This window comes from Cyprinodon tularosa, unplaced genomic scaffold (genome assembly GCF_016077235.1).
Source record: "Cyprinodon tularosa strain WSP-4 unplaced genomic scaffold, ASM1607723v1 ctg608, whole genome shotgun sequence".
NCBI classification, from domain to species: Eukaryota; Metazoa; Chordata; class Actinopteri; order Cyprinodontiformes; family Cyprinodontidae; genus Cyprinodon; species Cyprinodon tularosa.
In genome coordinates this window covers 733,906-747,500 of record NW_024039350.1, presented here as the reverse complement: position 1 = coordinate 747,500, position 13,595 = coordinate 733,906, and the positions used below count along the sequence as shown (strand labels likewise).

At 40.5% G+C, this 13,595-nt stretch overlaps 1 protein-coding gene across 4 annotated transcripts in view; it reads right to left on the bottom strand.

The window, feature by feature from the left end:
- The window catches only part of LOC119798032 (adenylate cyclase type 9-like), a 62,757-nt gene that overhangs the window by 8,046 nt on the left and 41,116 nt on the right, over positions 1–13,595 (bottom strand). For 3 of the 4 annotated variants that reach the window (XM_038307361.1, XM_038307360.1, XM_038307362.1), the window contains 6 exons: positions 11,893–12,080; positions 10,227–10,334; positions 9,831–10,099; positions 8,714–8,816; positions 8,013–8,230; positions 2,406–2,559 (listed from right to left, as the gene is read on the bottom strand). In XM_038307361.1, coding sequence (XP_038163289.1) covers positions 2,406–2,559; positions 8,013–8,230; positions 8,714–8,816; positions 9,831–10,099; positions 10,227–10,334; positions 11,893–12,080 — 1,040 coding nt within the window. The remainder of the gene's footprint in view (positions 1–2,405; positions 2,560–8,012; positions 8,231–8,713; positions 8,817–9,830; positions 10,100–10,226; positions 10,335–11,892; positions 12,081–13,595) is intronic. The other variant, XM_038307363.1, reaches the window with a different exon arrangement.

The window sequence follows — 13,595 nt, the reverse complement described above, 5'->3', positions numbered from 1 at the left end:
GAATCTTAGTAGATCATCTGCATTAATTGCATCTGCAATTTCATAGTCTGTAAAAGCAATTTAAAGCAACATCTTTAGCACCTCAGTAGATCAAGCCTTTAGTTTATATTGTATTCATTCAATAAAGTGCCTTCAAAAGGAGCAATGTTTATTAAACACTTTTCTCTTTTCCATCAATCCATCTTCTTCCCCGTATTCGGGATCAGGTCGCAGCAGTAGCAGCTTCAGTAGGGAGGCCTAGAAGTCCCTCCCCCCAGCCACTTAGGTCAGCTTCTGCGCTCTCAGGCCAGGCGAGAAACATACAAACATAGTCCCTCCAGGATATAATTGTCCGAGGTTTTGGCTCAACGACCAGCCGAGCCACCTGCCGCTTTGACTGCCGATACAAATCAGCTGTTTCTGGAGTCCCACAGGTCAATAAAGCCTGACAGGACTCCTTCTTCAGCTTGACAGCTTCACTCACCACTGGTGTCCACCAGCGTGTTCGAGGGTTGCCGCTGCAACATACACGGACAACCTTGCAGCCACAGAATCGGAGCCAACTCACCACCAGGTAGTGGTCAGTGGAGAGCTCCGCCCCTCTCTTCGCCCAAGAGTCCAAGACATGTGGCCGCAGGTTGGATAAAACAACAACAAAGTCGATCATCAAACTACGGCCTAGGGCAGGGGTGGGCAATTCCAGTTCCCGTGGGCCGGTATCCTGCAGCTTTTAGATGTGTCTTTGGTCAAACACACCTGAATCAAATGGCTGAATTACCACCTCAGTATGCTGTCAGTTACTTCAGTCCTCTTAATCATCTATTTACTTGATTCAGGTGTTTTGGACCAAGGACACATCTAAAAGTTGCAGGATAGTGGCCCCCAGGAGCTGGAATTGCCCACCCCTGTCCTAGGGTGTCCTGGTGCCAAGAACAGATATGGACACCCTTATGCTTGATCAGGGTGTTTGTTATGGACTATCTGTCCATAAGCACGACCAAAGAAGTGCAACAACAGAACACCATTAGAGTTCAGGTCAGGTGGGCCATTCTTCCCAGCCACGCCTCCCCAGGTCTCGCTGTCATTGCCCATTGAAGCTTTGAAGTCCCCTAGAAGAACAACAGGATTCCCTGTAGGGGCACTCTCCAGCACCCTTCCTAAGGACTCCAAAAAGGGTTGGTAATCTGAACTGCTGTTTGGCACATATGCACAAACAACAGTCAGAACCCTTCCCCCCCACACATATGCGCATGGAGGCCACCCTCTCATTCACCGGGGTGAACCCCAACATACATTCACCCACTCATGCTCGGCGCTGCAGAGCTATTCATTGGCTATTAATGGTTAAATTGAATCATTTAGCTATTTCTGCTTACTTTCTGTCTTTCTATTTATTGACCCTCACACTTCATATTTGCACATGCATTATCAATCTTTAGATGTAATTTGGGTCTCAAACAATTCAAAGATATGAAAGCCATTTGTTTTCATTAAATATTTCTCCCAAAGGACGTTACTTAAAGGGGATGAGAGAGCTTGATGAAACACAATAAGTGGGAATAATTAAGAGTGAAACTAAGCAAAAAAACTTATCAAAACAGCACACATCTGCCAACCAGCTGTTGACTTGTTTCTGCATGTCAGAAATGTGAGTCCTAGACTCTGAAGTAAAAACAAACAAACAAGTAAACCATCTTTATTTCCAGTCCTCTCTTATGCAAGACCCAGAAAAATTAAGGATTCTTTTAATCTTTCTGTAGCAATTGTATAGAAACAGCATTGTCCCAATGCTAACCTATGCTACAGGTGCTTTACATTTAGCAGGACACAATTTCAAACTTTGTAAAGCCCATAATCATCTTTAGCTTAGCATCTGTCTGCAGATGGCTGTGACAGTACAACATGTGCATATTGGAGTTTACTTGGAATTAGTTGTCATTTGAAATGTACAAACTATGTTTTTCCAGTTTGTCTATGGTTAATTCTACTTTTATGTGCAAAGAAAATTGATTTGCATCATTTGACTGCCACTCATTAAACATTACAAATTAGGAAAAAAGAGAAACTACTTTTAAAATCTAGATAGATACACCGTAGTAAAACGAAACAGAACCAAACAACCAATCGAGATCAAAATACACAGCATACAACATCTATACACAGCATGGTTTCACTTTACGAAGCGTAACAATAGCAGCAGGCACAATAGAGGCTATAGTTCTTGGTATACACTGTAGGCACTATAATGAGCTCAGAGAAGGAGGTAGAAATCTTTAAGGACAGGATGCTATAAACATTACGTGATAGGGTGGCCTTTCTTAGAACCTGTTTTCAAAAAAGCCCCTTTTTCTTTCAGAAGCCAGGGCTGTGTTTCAGTGCAAATTGTCTTAACTATGTATTGTATTCTTACGACCGAGGGGATTTACCTGGAGAGGAAGGTGGGCACTGACGTGGGACAAAACGGAGACGGCAGGGAGGGAGACCAACACGGCCCCGATCAGGTGACGGGACACCCAGCCAGAGACCAGTAAGGCCAGGGAGCGAGTAGACCTCTTCAGCTCTTTCAGGTAGAAGGTCATTCTGCAAAAACAGTTGATGTACAAATCGAGGATTTAATAAAGGTGATTGAAAAAAAAAAGTTGTAAAAATGTTGAGGTTTTCTTCTAATCTCAGTATTTATATTGGTATTTAGCGAAAGCAGCAACAGCTGACCCTCACTACACACACTAGGACAACAGTCCTGCTGTCTCACCAAGGGAAAACAGTTTATATAAAAATAGGAATGAGGGAAACCCGATTTCTCATGAATCAAGAGCAGTTTTAATAACCATATTATAATTTTTTGTTATTGGAAAATTCCACCACAATTTATCTTTGTGTTTTTCCTCCCAGAGATTTGAATTTAAACCTAGCGCCAACGATTCTTCATAACATTTCTGCCTATGAACTGATTTTTCTCCAGAAACTAGACTACACCCCAACTTAGCATGGTCCAAACCAGGGCCGTCACTAGGTTTGAGAGACATGGGTGGCTTAGCCCCTAGGTAAGATATTGCGCGCGCATAGCGCGCGCCGAAATTTTTTCAGTGCACTTTCTAAGGCGCTGTCTATAAATTCATTATTTTAAGAGCAACATACCTGGGAAACACTTCCCTCACTAATGCTACTTCACCAACTAAACTACACCAGTTAAAATGTGCTAAATTACAAAGAGTAAATGGTAGGTGCCATGCATTACTGCATAAATGGAAGAAGGCAAGTGGTTCGCCACTCATCATAATGGAAACCTTCTACAGAAGACAGTTGTCTAACCAACAGACTCCCAACATCTTCATAAACCCTTAACCTGGCCATTCATCTTTCCCCATCTCCCCTGCACCCACAACCTGTCAGGAACCCCTGTCTGCTTTGCAATAACCCTGTTTCTGTGTGTGTGCTTGGTGTGTGTGTGTGACCTGGACTTTGGCATGTCTTTCTCTACACCTGGCACAGAGAGAAACACATATATGTGAGGAACTTAACAATAAATGCAGCATTATCTTTGATAGATTTCTGCTTAATCTAAAGTTTAACCACAAAATACAAGTTGCATAAATGGACAGTAGGCAATAGGCAATAGCATCATTGCAAAGAAGGATATCCTTGAGACTTTTTCACATCAGTCTGACAAAGTTTTAATGCAAATAAAGGAAGTATTTTTAAGTACAATGTATTAATGAAAACACAAAATCAACAGTATATGAAACGTACAACTTAGAACTATAGTCAACCCAAGGAAGCACTACCATATCACACAGTGTCGCCCTATCAGACTGGTGGCACATAGATATGGGAGAATTATCCTGCCATAATGCAAGAGCACATAACTTCAATTAGAGAAAAGAATTTCATCTTCTTGCACTCAAAACTTATAATGCTCACACTCAAAACATGCGCTCTCTCTCAAATATTTTCTCTTCTCTCAAAAATCTTTGTTTCTTCTCTCAGATTTAAACAGATATTTTCTATATTATCACAGATATTTTTTCCTCTCGCTTGCCTCCATCTCCGCTCTGCACGGGTCTCAGTTACGCTCTGCTTGCGGATTTGTTTTGCTCTCTCAGACTGCAGTTGGATCGTTGCCTAGCAACCTTTCCAGCCAATAGAACGACAGCCTCGGAAAAGGTGCGCTTGTTTAACCCTACGGAGTGTGCCTGTGCTACTACGCCACTTATAAAGCGTCAGCTGAAACTGCTATTTACAGTAGTTTTGTGGCTGATTGTTGTTTAGAAATAGAAAACCTGGTTTCATTTCTTAGTTTTGCCCTGGATTTTGTAGCGTTTGTGGACGCTACGTCGCTACTTGATCAAAACAATAACGTCGCTACAGGAAAGTTACTTGATAAATAAAGCAGCGACGCTACGGTCAAGCTACTTGAAAATGTAGTTAAACTAATAGCTTCGCTACATGTAGCGGCGCTACTGCCCATCACTGCTCCTGTGACAAAACTATTATAATGATGCTAGTAGGCTACAACAACATCGTGTTTTCCCACACCACTGACTTTGTTCACCATGGTAACGTAATTCCTACTGAATCAGACAAGCTATTAGGCCTATATTGTCTCTTTCCTCACTCCAGGTAAAGTGAAGAAAATGTAAACCGCTGACATCAAATGGCAAACTCACCGTATGTATCTGCACGCAACCATAACTTTCCTAATCAAGCTCGATGACTGTGTGGAGATTCAAAGGGCGCGCTGTTGCTGCACTGCACAGCTGCTATGGTCCAGTTGATGGCCGTGTACCACGTGACGTGACGCTGGACGCGGAGCCAATGAAGGAAATGAATATCCTAACGATATTAATAATTGTATAAATAATTGTGTTTGTAAATAAACTAACAGGAACTTATCTTCAGATTAACTTGCCTTCTTGGTGGCTCGTTTTCAGTGCTTTACTGCAATTGTTTGGGGTTATATGGAAAAAAAATCAATAAATAAAAAAATAACAATAAAAATCGCAAAATAATTATGGGGTGGCTAATACCAACGAAGGGATGACTTCAGCCACCCTAAAATAGGTCTAGCCACGTCCCTGGTCCAAACAATGCAAATGTATTCACTGTGAGCTGGGACGCTAAAAACACTGATGTAAACATTGTGATTGACTTGCTAACCGTTTCACAGATAAAAGAAACAGCAGATTTCCAGACATCCAAACTACTGTTATGTTAACATAATCTGTCATTCAAGATTACACGGAAAACAAAAATAACAGCTTTTATTTGAGCTTATGTCTTCATTTCCTCTATTGACCTCGCTTAATGGGGTTTCTTCAAGATTTTGATCTGAGGAGACAGATGGCCATGGAAAGAGCATGTATCTGATGAACACTTTGTGTTGATTGGGCTCCATGTTTTAGATTAATAACCTAACAGCAGACCCAGTGATAAACACTATTTAAAGTGTCCACATATTTCACTGAGCGGGATGTTTGAAGAAAAACAAACTAAAACCATCAGGAGATGCTTTCTGCTGTTTACTTCCTATTTTTCACATCAGACCTTTTTACAGTCAGGTTCTCGGAAATAAAACCAACTAAGAAAATCATAAATTTAGTTTAATTTTTTTTTTTTTTTAGGGACGCCAATAATAAAATCGGCTATAAGGAAAAGTAACCCAGGATGATCTCAGCTCAAGCAAAGCAAGATAGTTGTGATGGAGTAGATAGGGAAGCTTATGGCTTTATCTGAGGCATAACAGCCTTTCTGGCCAATATTACAGGTAAAGATGACAAGTAGACAAATTACAGTTGCTGATCTGTTAGTCATAGACAACCCTACATGACAGATTGAAAACTTTTAAATTCAATTCTAATTAAAGCAAAGGGACATTTTCTGTTATTCAAATAATCTTAAATTCCAATATTAGATTATTTTATATAAAAAAATGTATGGATTTAAATGTATTTTATTATGCTGCTGAAATTAAAGATTTTTAAAAGGGTTTCTAAAAATTTTTATCAGACCAAGGAAAATTAATTTCTATCATCTGTTACTTAAAGTCGTAGGGAAGTGGCGGTTCCAACCGTCGCTTTTCCGAACTCTCCCGAGTGGTGCCCGACTTTACACGAGCGAATAAAGTGAATGTGATTTGTCGTTTATCAAGGGGGCGGGATTGTTGTGGCAGAAGGTTCGAAAGCAGGTTTGGTTCTGGCCAATTAGCAACTTAGTGCTAGTAGGTTCCCAATGGGAAATTACACTGGGACCAAGTAGGACTTGGAGGACCATCTGACACCGTGCATCTCTTCCTCCCAGACAGAGGAAGAGATGCACCAGAGATAGCGAGGCGGCAGAGGGGAGCTAACTAGCCAAAGAGAGATCCCCACAGACCACCGCTTCCATCAATCCTGCTCTCCAACATACACTCATAAAAAAGGAGATATGCAACTGCTGCACCATCATTCTGACGGGGTCTTGGCTGCATCCAGCAGTACCGAACGGTGCTGTTGGCCTGTGGGGGCTGATGCTGTCCCGCGACGATAAACACAAAGAGCTGTGCTTGAATGGAGGCTCCTCTGAGACTGTTTCCAGGCAATCTTTGGCATCTAGAGGGGAAGCACAGCCCTCTGCAGGTGAAAATGAGGAGAGCACTCTAGATGCTTCCCCAACAAATACTGAAACATCCCCAGCCGGCTCCTCCCGGCCCCCTCCGGCTTCCAAACCTTCTCTAGCATTGTCTGTTTCAACCACGTCAGCCTCTTCAACCCATAGGGCTACCAGCCTCACAGCATCATCATCATTGTCCTCTCCTCCCCTGAGCCAGGAGAAGCAAGTGCTTCAGGAGCTGGAGGCAGTAGTAGCAGCTCAACAACAACTGCTGCTGCTTACCTTATCAAGGCTGCACTTTAAAAAATGAAACTGTCTGGAGAGCTGTTCTAAATGAAATTTCTTTTTGTTTACACTTGTGTATACAAAATGAAAGTAAAACTGTCTAAGTCTACTTAGCGATGACACTGTCAAGGAACGCTATGGACAGCGGAAACATGCAAGAGGAAGAGAGTTTTGTGTTGGAGGTCTTGGATGAGTCTCCTCCTTCATGCATTATTTATTTAGAGGAGAAAGGCGGGGACGAAGTTGTTGTGGAAGAGGACACCAGGGCGGCAGAAGCTTGGTTTGGTGTAGAAGGCTTACAGCCGTACGTGTTTGAGCCCTTGCCTCGCAACACTGCCAGTTCTGTTAGCTCTACGCCTGCTGAAGACACAGACATCCATCCCCGTGAACACTGGGACGGAACTCAATGGGAAAGGAAATTTTTCTTATTTCTTATTTCAACCATTGCGTATATTAGCTTCGACATATGAATCAAGATGCTGTAACTGAAAAAATCTGATTGACAGATAACCGTTGATATATGATCGGCCAAATTTAGGTGTACAAGCTGACGTATAACTAACAGGCCCGCATAAGATAATGAAATAAAAAAAACACACAGATTTTAAGACAGGATTTAGAAATCTCCTAAATTTTTGAACAATATGGTCTGATAAAGAGTACATTTATATATATGTTTAAGCCAGAATGATTTGAAATTAAAATATGACTCCCCTACGACTTCAAAATGCTTCAAGACGAAACTCTGCTGGTGGCAGCAAGGAAAGCCATCATCAGGAACATGGAAAAGGAAACAATACCCACAGAATGGACTAAAACTGTAGAAGAAATTTTCCTGCCCGAAAAATGTACAGATAACAAGATAAAAATATAAGTAAATGGAAAATATGGACAATCTAAGAGATTCTAGGAAAAAATAACTAGAAAGAACAATTAGTTAATATGTTGATAACAGTGCTACAGATGCACTGAGCTTGACCTGGGCAGCTATTTGTTTAGATTATTTGGTGACTGTTGTTTTTCTTTAAAAAAAAAAAAGATTTAGGTGGGAAATAAAATGCTTGGAACAGGAGGTGCTTGAATTATTAATGATGTCAAGTTTATGAGCAGTCTGACCCCCATAAAACCACATCCACACCATCTGCTTAAACTGGCCTCACCGTACGGAGAACAGCAGCGAGGCCAGCTCCAACAAACCAGCCAGAGGCGCCAGGATCAGGGCAGCGAGCGCCGGGGGGCCCACCGTAGACTGGTTGACCAGAAACGGAAGGAAACAAGCCACGGTCAAGGCCAGGAAGACAAAGCAGCTGAGGAGAACATCCAGGAAGGAACTGAATGTGGGGCTGGCAAACGTCTGCACTGGAACCCGGTTCTTCACCTGGAGAGGAGATGAGACAGATTACGTTTCCCCCTGAGATGAAGGGAAGCAGGGATTTTACCCCAATGTTTCTGTGTAAGGATAGATGTCATCACATTTAAAAAAGTTTAAGAGGCCACACTATACATAAACAACATTTTAAAAATCGGCTATGAAATCAATGGGAAGGTGATAAGGAGATCATGTTGGTGAATTCTTGCATTTTGAGGCTGTAGTAACACTTATGTAACAGCAGAGGGCTGAAGACCTCCAGGGTCAGCAGAGGCCGCCTGGAAGAGCTCTACAGAAAGGGTGTCATGAAGTCATGACTTATTACAAAGAAACCATTTAAATGTTTATTCCCTTTTCTATTAGTGAAACATTCAGGTATCCGCAAAACAAGAGAAAAAACATGTAAAAGGAAAAAGGAAAGGTCCTGACAGGGACAAAAAAAGCAGAGAAAGTGCTTGATTTAAGGTGGTGGGGGTACATTTTTCTTTTTACCTCTACTTTGTAGCTGCTGCGATAAGCCTTCTCCAGTGGTCTCTCCAAAAAGTTCAAGCTGATCTTATTGATGGGTGGTTTGAAAAAGTAGTCCTTCATCAGGCTGGAAAGAAGTCAAATAAAGCAAATAAAGAGGTTTAAGGGGTAATAAAGGTTGGAGATGTTCATTGGTACAATAAATCTAGAGTAATTTGGCTCAATAATCTTATTTGTTTGAACCACGCTAGGAGCAAAAACACATTTGCAGAACCCCCCCCCCCCCCATGACAAATAATTTACACAGTAGATTAAGATCTGAGACGCTTGCCTTTAAGGTTATTATCCCACACCGTTCTGTGTAAGGTCAAATTACAACCAAAGGTTTTTATCTTCTTGTGTTATGTTATGTAACTAAATTTGGGTATCTTTTGTTTTGTGTGTGAAAATAAAAAAACAAAAAACTCAGACATCCCTGAATGAAAAAATAAATCAAATGCAACTTGTTTTTCTTTTAAGTGTATTATAATTTACGAATATGGAAAAGCCCCCACAAGCCACAAACATCAGACTGGATTAAAATGATGACAGAAACTGCTTCATATGAGAGACTGTTATCAAAAATTCACGACACTCAGGATAAAACAAGCCGGATTTGGACATATTTTTTTGAATTTGTAAAAGGATCTAACTCTGCTGAACTTACTGTAATCTAATTACAATGTGCCACTTTTATATTTTTGTTGTATTGTTCCTGAAAAAATAACAATAAAAACTTAAATGACAAAAAAGTGTATTATCATTATTATTAGAAAATAAATTCTATAGAAAAATCTGAGTTTAATTTAGAAATGTTTTACTATCAAATCCAAATAAGCGAAAATAAAAAGCAACAACAAGGAGTTTGCAGCTATTGGAGTATTGCAGCAAAGGGAGGTTTAAAGTTGTGTCAGTAAGATGAGAAAATATGAAAAAGTTAAAGGAAGTTGCTATATGACTTTTTTTTTTTTTACTGCTCGTCAGTTTGAAGGTTTTTAACTACCGGACCAGTTTATGAAAACCCTTATGATAGAATAGATTGCTTTATTACAAATAACAGTGTAATAAGGTCATAAACTTCACATTAAACCCTCCGGCTCACCTGTCCTCCCTGATAACCTCCACGAAGTGGGCGTCGCTCTTCTGTTTAAAGTTCTTGGCACGCAGCCGGATGAGGGCAGAGTGATCCATGCCCGTACCTGCCGCCGCCACCGAAGCAGCCATGCCGATGCTGGTGCCGGTCCCTGTGCTGGTGCTGGTCTTGTTTTCTTTCTGGGGGATGTCACACAGGGAACTCTGGCTGGCACGCACGGCGTCCTCCAGTGGGGGGCTCAGGAGACCGTTGACCGCAGCTCTGTGGCCTGGGAGAAACTTTGGGAGGAGAAAGAAGAAAAAAAAAAAAAGAAGTGGGAGGATTGTCGGGATTGGATGTTGAGTAGATTAAGTGGGAAATGCTTGGAGAAGGAGGCGATAAGAGTGGTGTTAATGTGGGATGTACCTTGGCAGAGCTTAGCTTGTGTTCCTCCTGGCAGCCGTTCAAAACAGCCACATCGTCGCCCTGCTCGGCCATGGATGGTCGCGCAGCTCCATGGAAAACACAGGGAGGCTGGAGAGAGGGAGAGAGAGTGGAGTTTCACCAGCTGTAACACACACATATAAGCTTGAGCACCAGAAGTACATATTTACAACTCACTGATATCTATGTACACTTTTGTAAAAATCAAGGCCATCCAAGGTTTTGTCCAAACAGACAAGCAAAAAGACACAAATAACAGTGAATCATAACCTTGGATGACAACATATCTTCAGCATTTCGCTGTAAAAAAAAATGATCTAATGCGTTTTTCTTTTGTGATAAATTTAAGAAAACTTGTCTCTCTTCTTTTCTTACCCAAACTTGACAGACTGCTGCACCCTAAATGCACCAGGGAGCGTTGTAACAGATCCTTCCTCCCAGCAGCTGTAAGACCTTATAACCATCACTGTTCCCAACAACCTCAATAAGTTGTTACATTCATGCTAATTTTTGCACCGTTTCTGTCTTAGTTAAGTAACTGTTGCTGCTGTCATTTTTTGCACATCTCTGTTGTTGCTCTGTGTCAGAGTATCATATTGTACTTTACAGTACAATACTTTGTTTTATTTTCTTGTCTTTTATTTGTATACTCTTGCTAAGGTGCACATTGTGTGATCACTTCTACTATAACCTTTTGCTGCTGTAAACACCACAATTTCCGCATTATGGGACAATAAAGGGATTTTCTATTTTATTCTATAGATTTTAAATATAGATGAGTGAGGAAATGAACCCCCACCCCTGACACTGATGCTGTACACTGTCTATCAGCTGTCTTAAAGAAACTTTTTATATTTGTTTGTTTCCATGTTCATGGGAAAGACCAAGACAACTGTAGAAACCACTCAAGTTTTCCTTATAACGGAGGTTTACAAAATTATGGCTATAGTAATCCTACAATACATTTTATTGTCATATGTTTACTACAATGAAAACCCCCCCAAAAAATCAGAGAATGTTGTGGATTTAGTGGATTTTCTGTAGTTGTAAATATCAGGGATCGGAGTTTTTTTTCTGATGACATAAAGCAGAGGACTCCTCCTGTTGCTGAGCACTGCTGGTCAGCTGGTTAAAAAAATAAATAAAATAAAATAAAGACCAGTAAGCAATGCAAAAAAAAAAAGGATGCAAACCAAGATATGATGGTTTTAAAACCAGGGTTTGTAGACCAATTTGAAGAACTACAGTTGATATATATTAAGCACCTTTATAATACTTGCAGGAATCGACATATTTAGCAGCAGTAGTATTTTTTCTAGCTCTGTTGATTAAATATGCTTGATTAGATCATATAAAACATTTTTATTATAATTTTTTGGTGTAAATACAGAAAACTCTTGTACTTGTACCTGTAGCTGTCATAAAGCCAGCTCCCCATGTTTCTAACTGAATAGCAAAGATCCTCTTGGAATGCTACATTTATTGGCTTTTATATTTAGTGTCACAAATTCATTTTTTGGATGCCATTAATAGTCATTCTATAAAATGGAGGCTCACTGTTGTAGAATCCAGACCTGACACAGATGAGGTTTAAAATTCATGAAAGTCCCAAATATTGCGTTGATGCGAATGGAAAAAATATTCTCACCACAGCTTTGTCCGATGGTTTTTGAGGCAGCAGGGATTCAGTAGCCTGCGCCGCTCCGTGGATGAGGTCAGGTGTACAAGGCTGAGGGCAGGAGGGAACATTGACGCCTACGAATTCCCCACCCTGAGAGCAGGCACATGGGACATCATGATCCAGCTTCCGTCCTGAGATCAGGTAGGTTTTCATTCCTGGGGAAAAGAAAAGCCGACAAACATTTCATTTTTTTAGTAATTCCCCCATAAGATAAAAATAAAAAAGCATTCAAGATTCAGCATCATACAAAAATAAAACGGATATGCATTCAAATAAATCCTACTCAGAAAGGGGCTAGGGGTGTCTTGATCCGATATCAATATTGGCTATATCGGTCAGATATTGGCTAAATAACTGATATCGGATTTAATCGGCCAGCATCTCAAACCTCTGGAATGTTTTTATTTTTTTCCCTGCGATTTATTCTCATTTCATTGTCACCACTACAGAGCAACAAAATGAACTCTCTGCATTTAACCCATCCCCTTTGGGAGCAGTGGGAGTGAGGCTCAAACTCAGAACCTCAGGATTCCAAGCACAATGCCCTACCCAATAGGCAGTGTTGTGCCTGAACACGTTCATTGAACGAAAGTTCATGAACTCGTTCATATTTTGGGCGAACGTGAACCGAACGTACTGTATTACTGCCTGATGAACGTTATTGTGAACTCGTTCATTCTGGTGTCTGTGAACGGCACGCTCTCTCAGTTCAACTCCGTTCAATAGGTTGCCAGATTTCTATAGAGCCCTCCAGGCGAAACCCCGGCTAAATCACACCGTGAACAGGCGTTAATATGTAGTGGGGAAAAGCAGCAGTATGATCACTTAAAAGAGGTTTATGACCAGGTGGTCGGTGAGGATGATGGCAACAATCTTACATTTCTCTGCAGACTTTGCCCGCCGGCTTTCAGTAAAAAAATCCGCACTTAAATCTTCCTGGTATAATTTTCCAGGATTCCAGTATTCCTTTTTAGTATGTACTGAAATGGGATTTCAAATGGAAAAATAATAATAATAAAAAAAAACATTTATACCTTAAAGACTACTTTCCTGTTTTTCTTTTAATAATTCCTCATAAAAAAGACCATTCAAGCAGCACATTTTTCCTGATGTTTTTGAGAATATACTGTAGGGGTGAAAGCTGCAGCTGCTACTAGTGTGAAGTGAATGGACAGCAACAAAGCGTTAAAGCAACAATGGGAAATGCTGTCCCCTCAATGCTAATGTAAATCCTGGTTGGATAAGGATTCAAAACTGGATATGAAGATGAAATCTGACGCACAGTTTCAGTGTTACAACTGATCAAATAATTGCTGTCTGTGGTTCTACAGTAGGCTATTGTGTAATGTGCAATATATGAAAAAAAAAAAAGAACTATGAACTAGTTAATTTTTTGGAACTGTGAACTTAGTTCAAAATTTTGAATTATGAACTATGAACTGAACTAGTTCATTTTAAAATGTGTGAACTGAACTTTGAACTAGTTCACGTAGAAAAAGAACTTTCCCAACACTGCCAATAGGCCACCACGCCACAAAGAGTCTACTGTCGCCAGAGGTGGAAAGTAACGAAATACATTTACTCAAGTTACTGTATTGAGTAGGTTTTTTGTGTATTTTGTATTTTTCAAGTAGTTTTTAAAATTGGTAATTAAAATTTTACTTGATTAC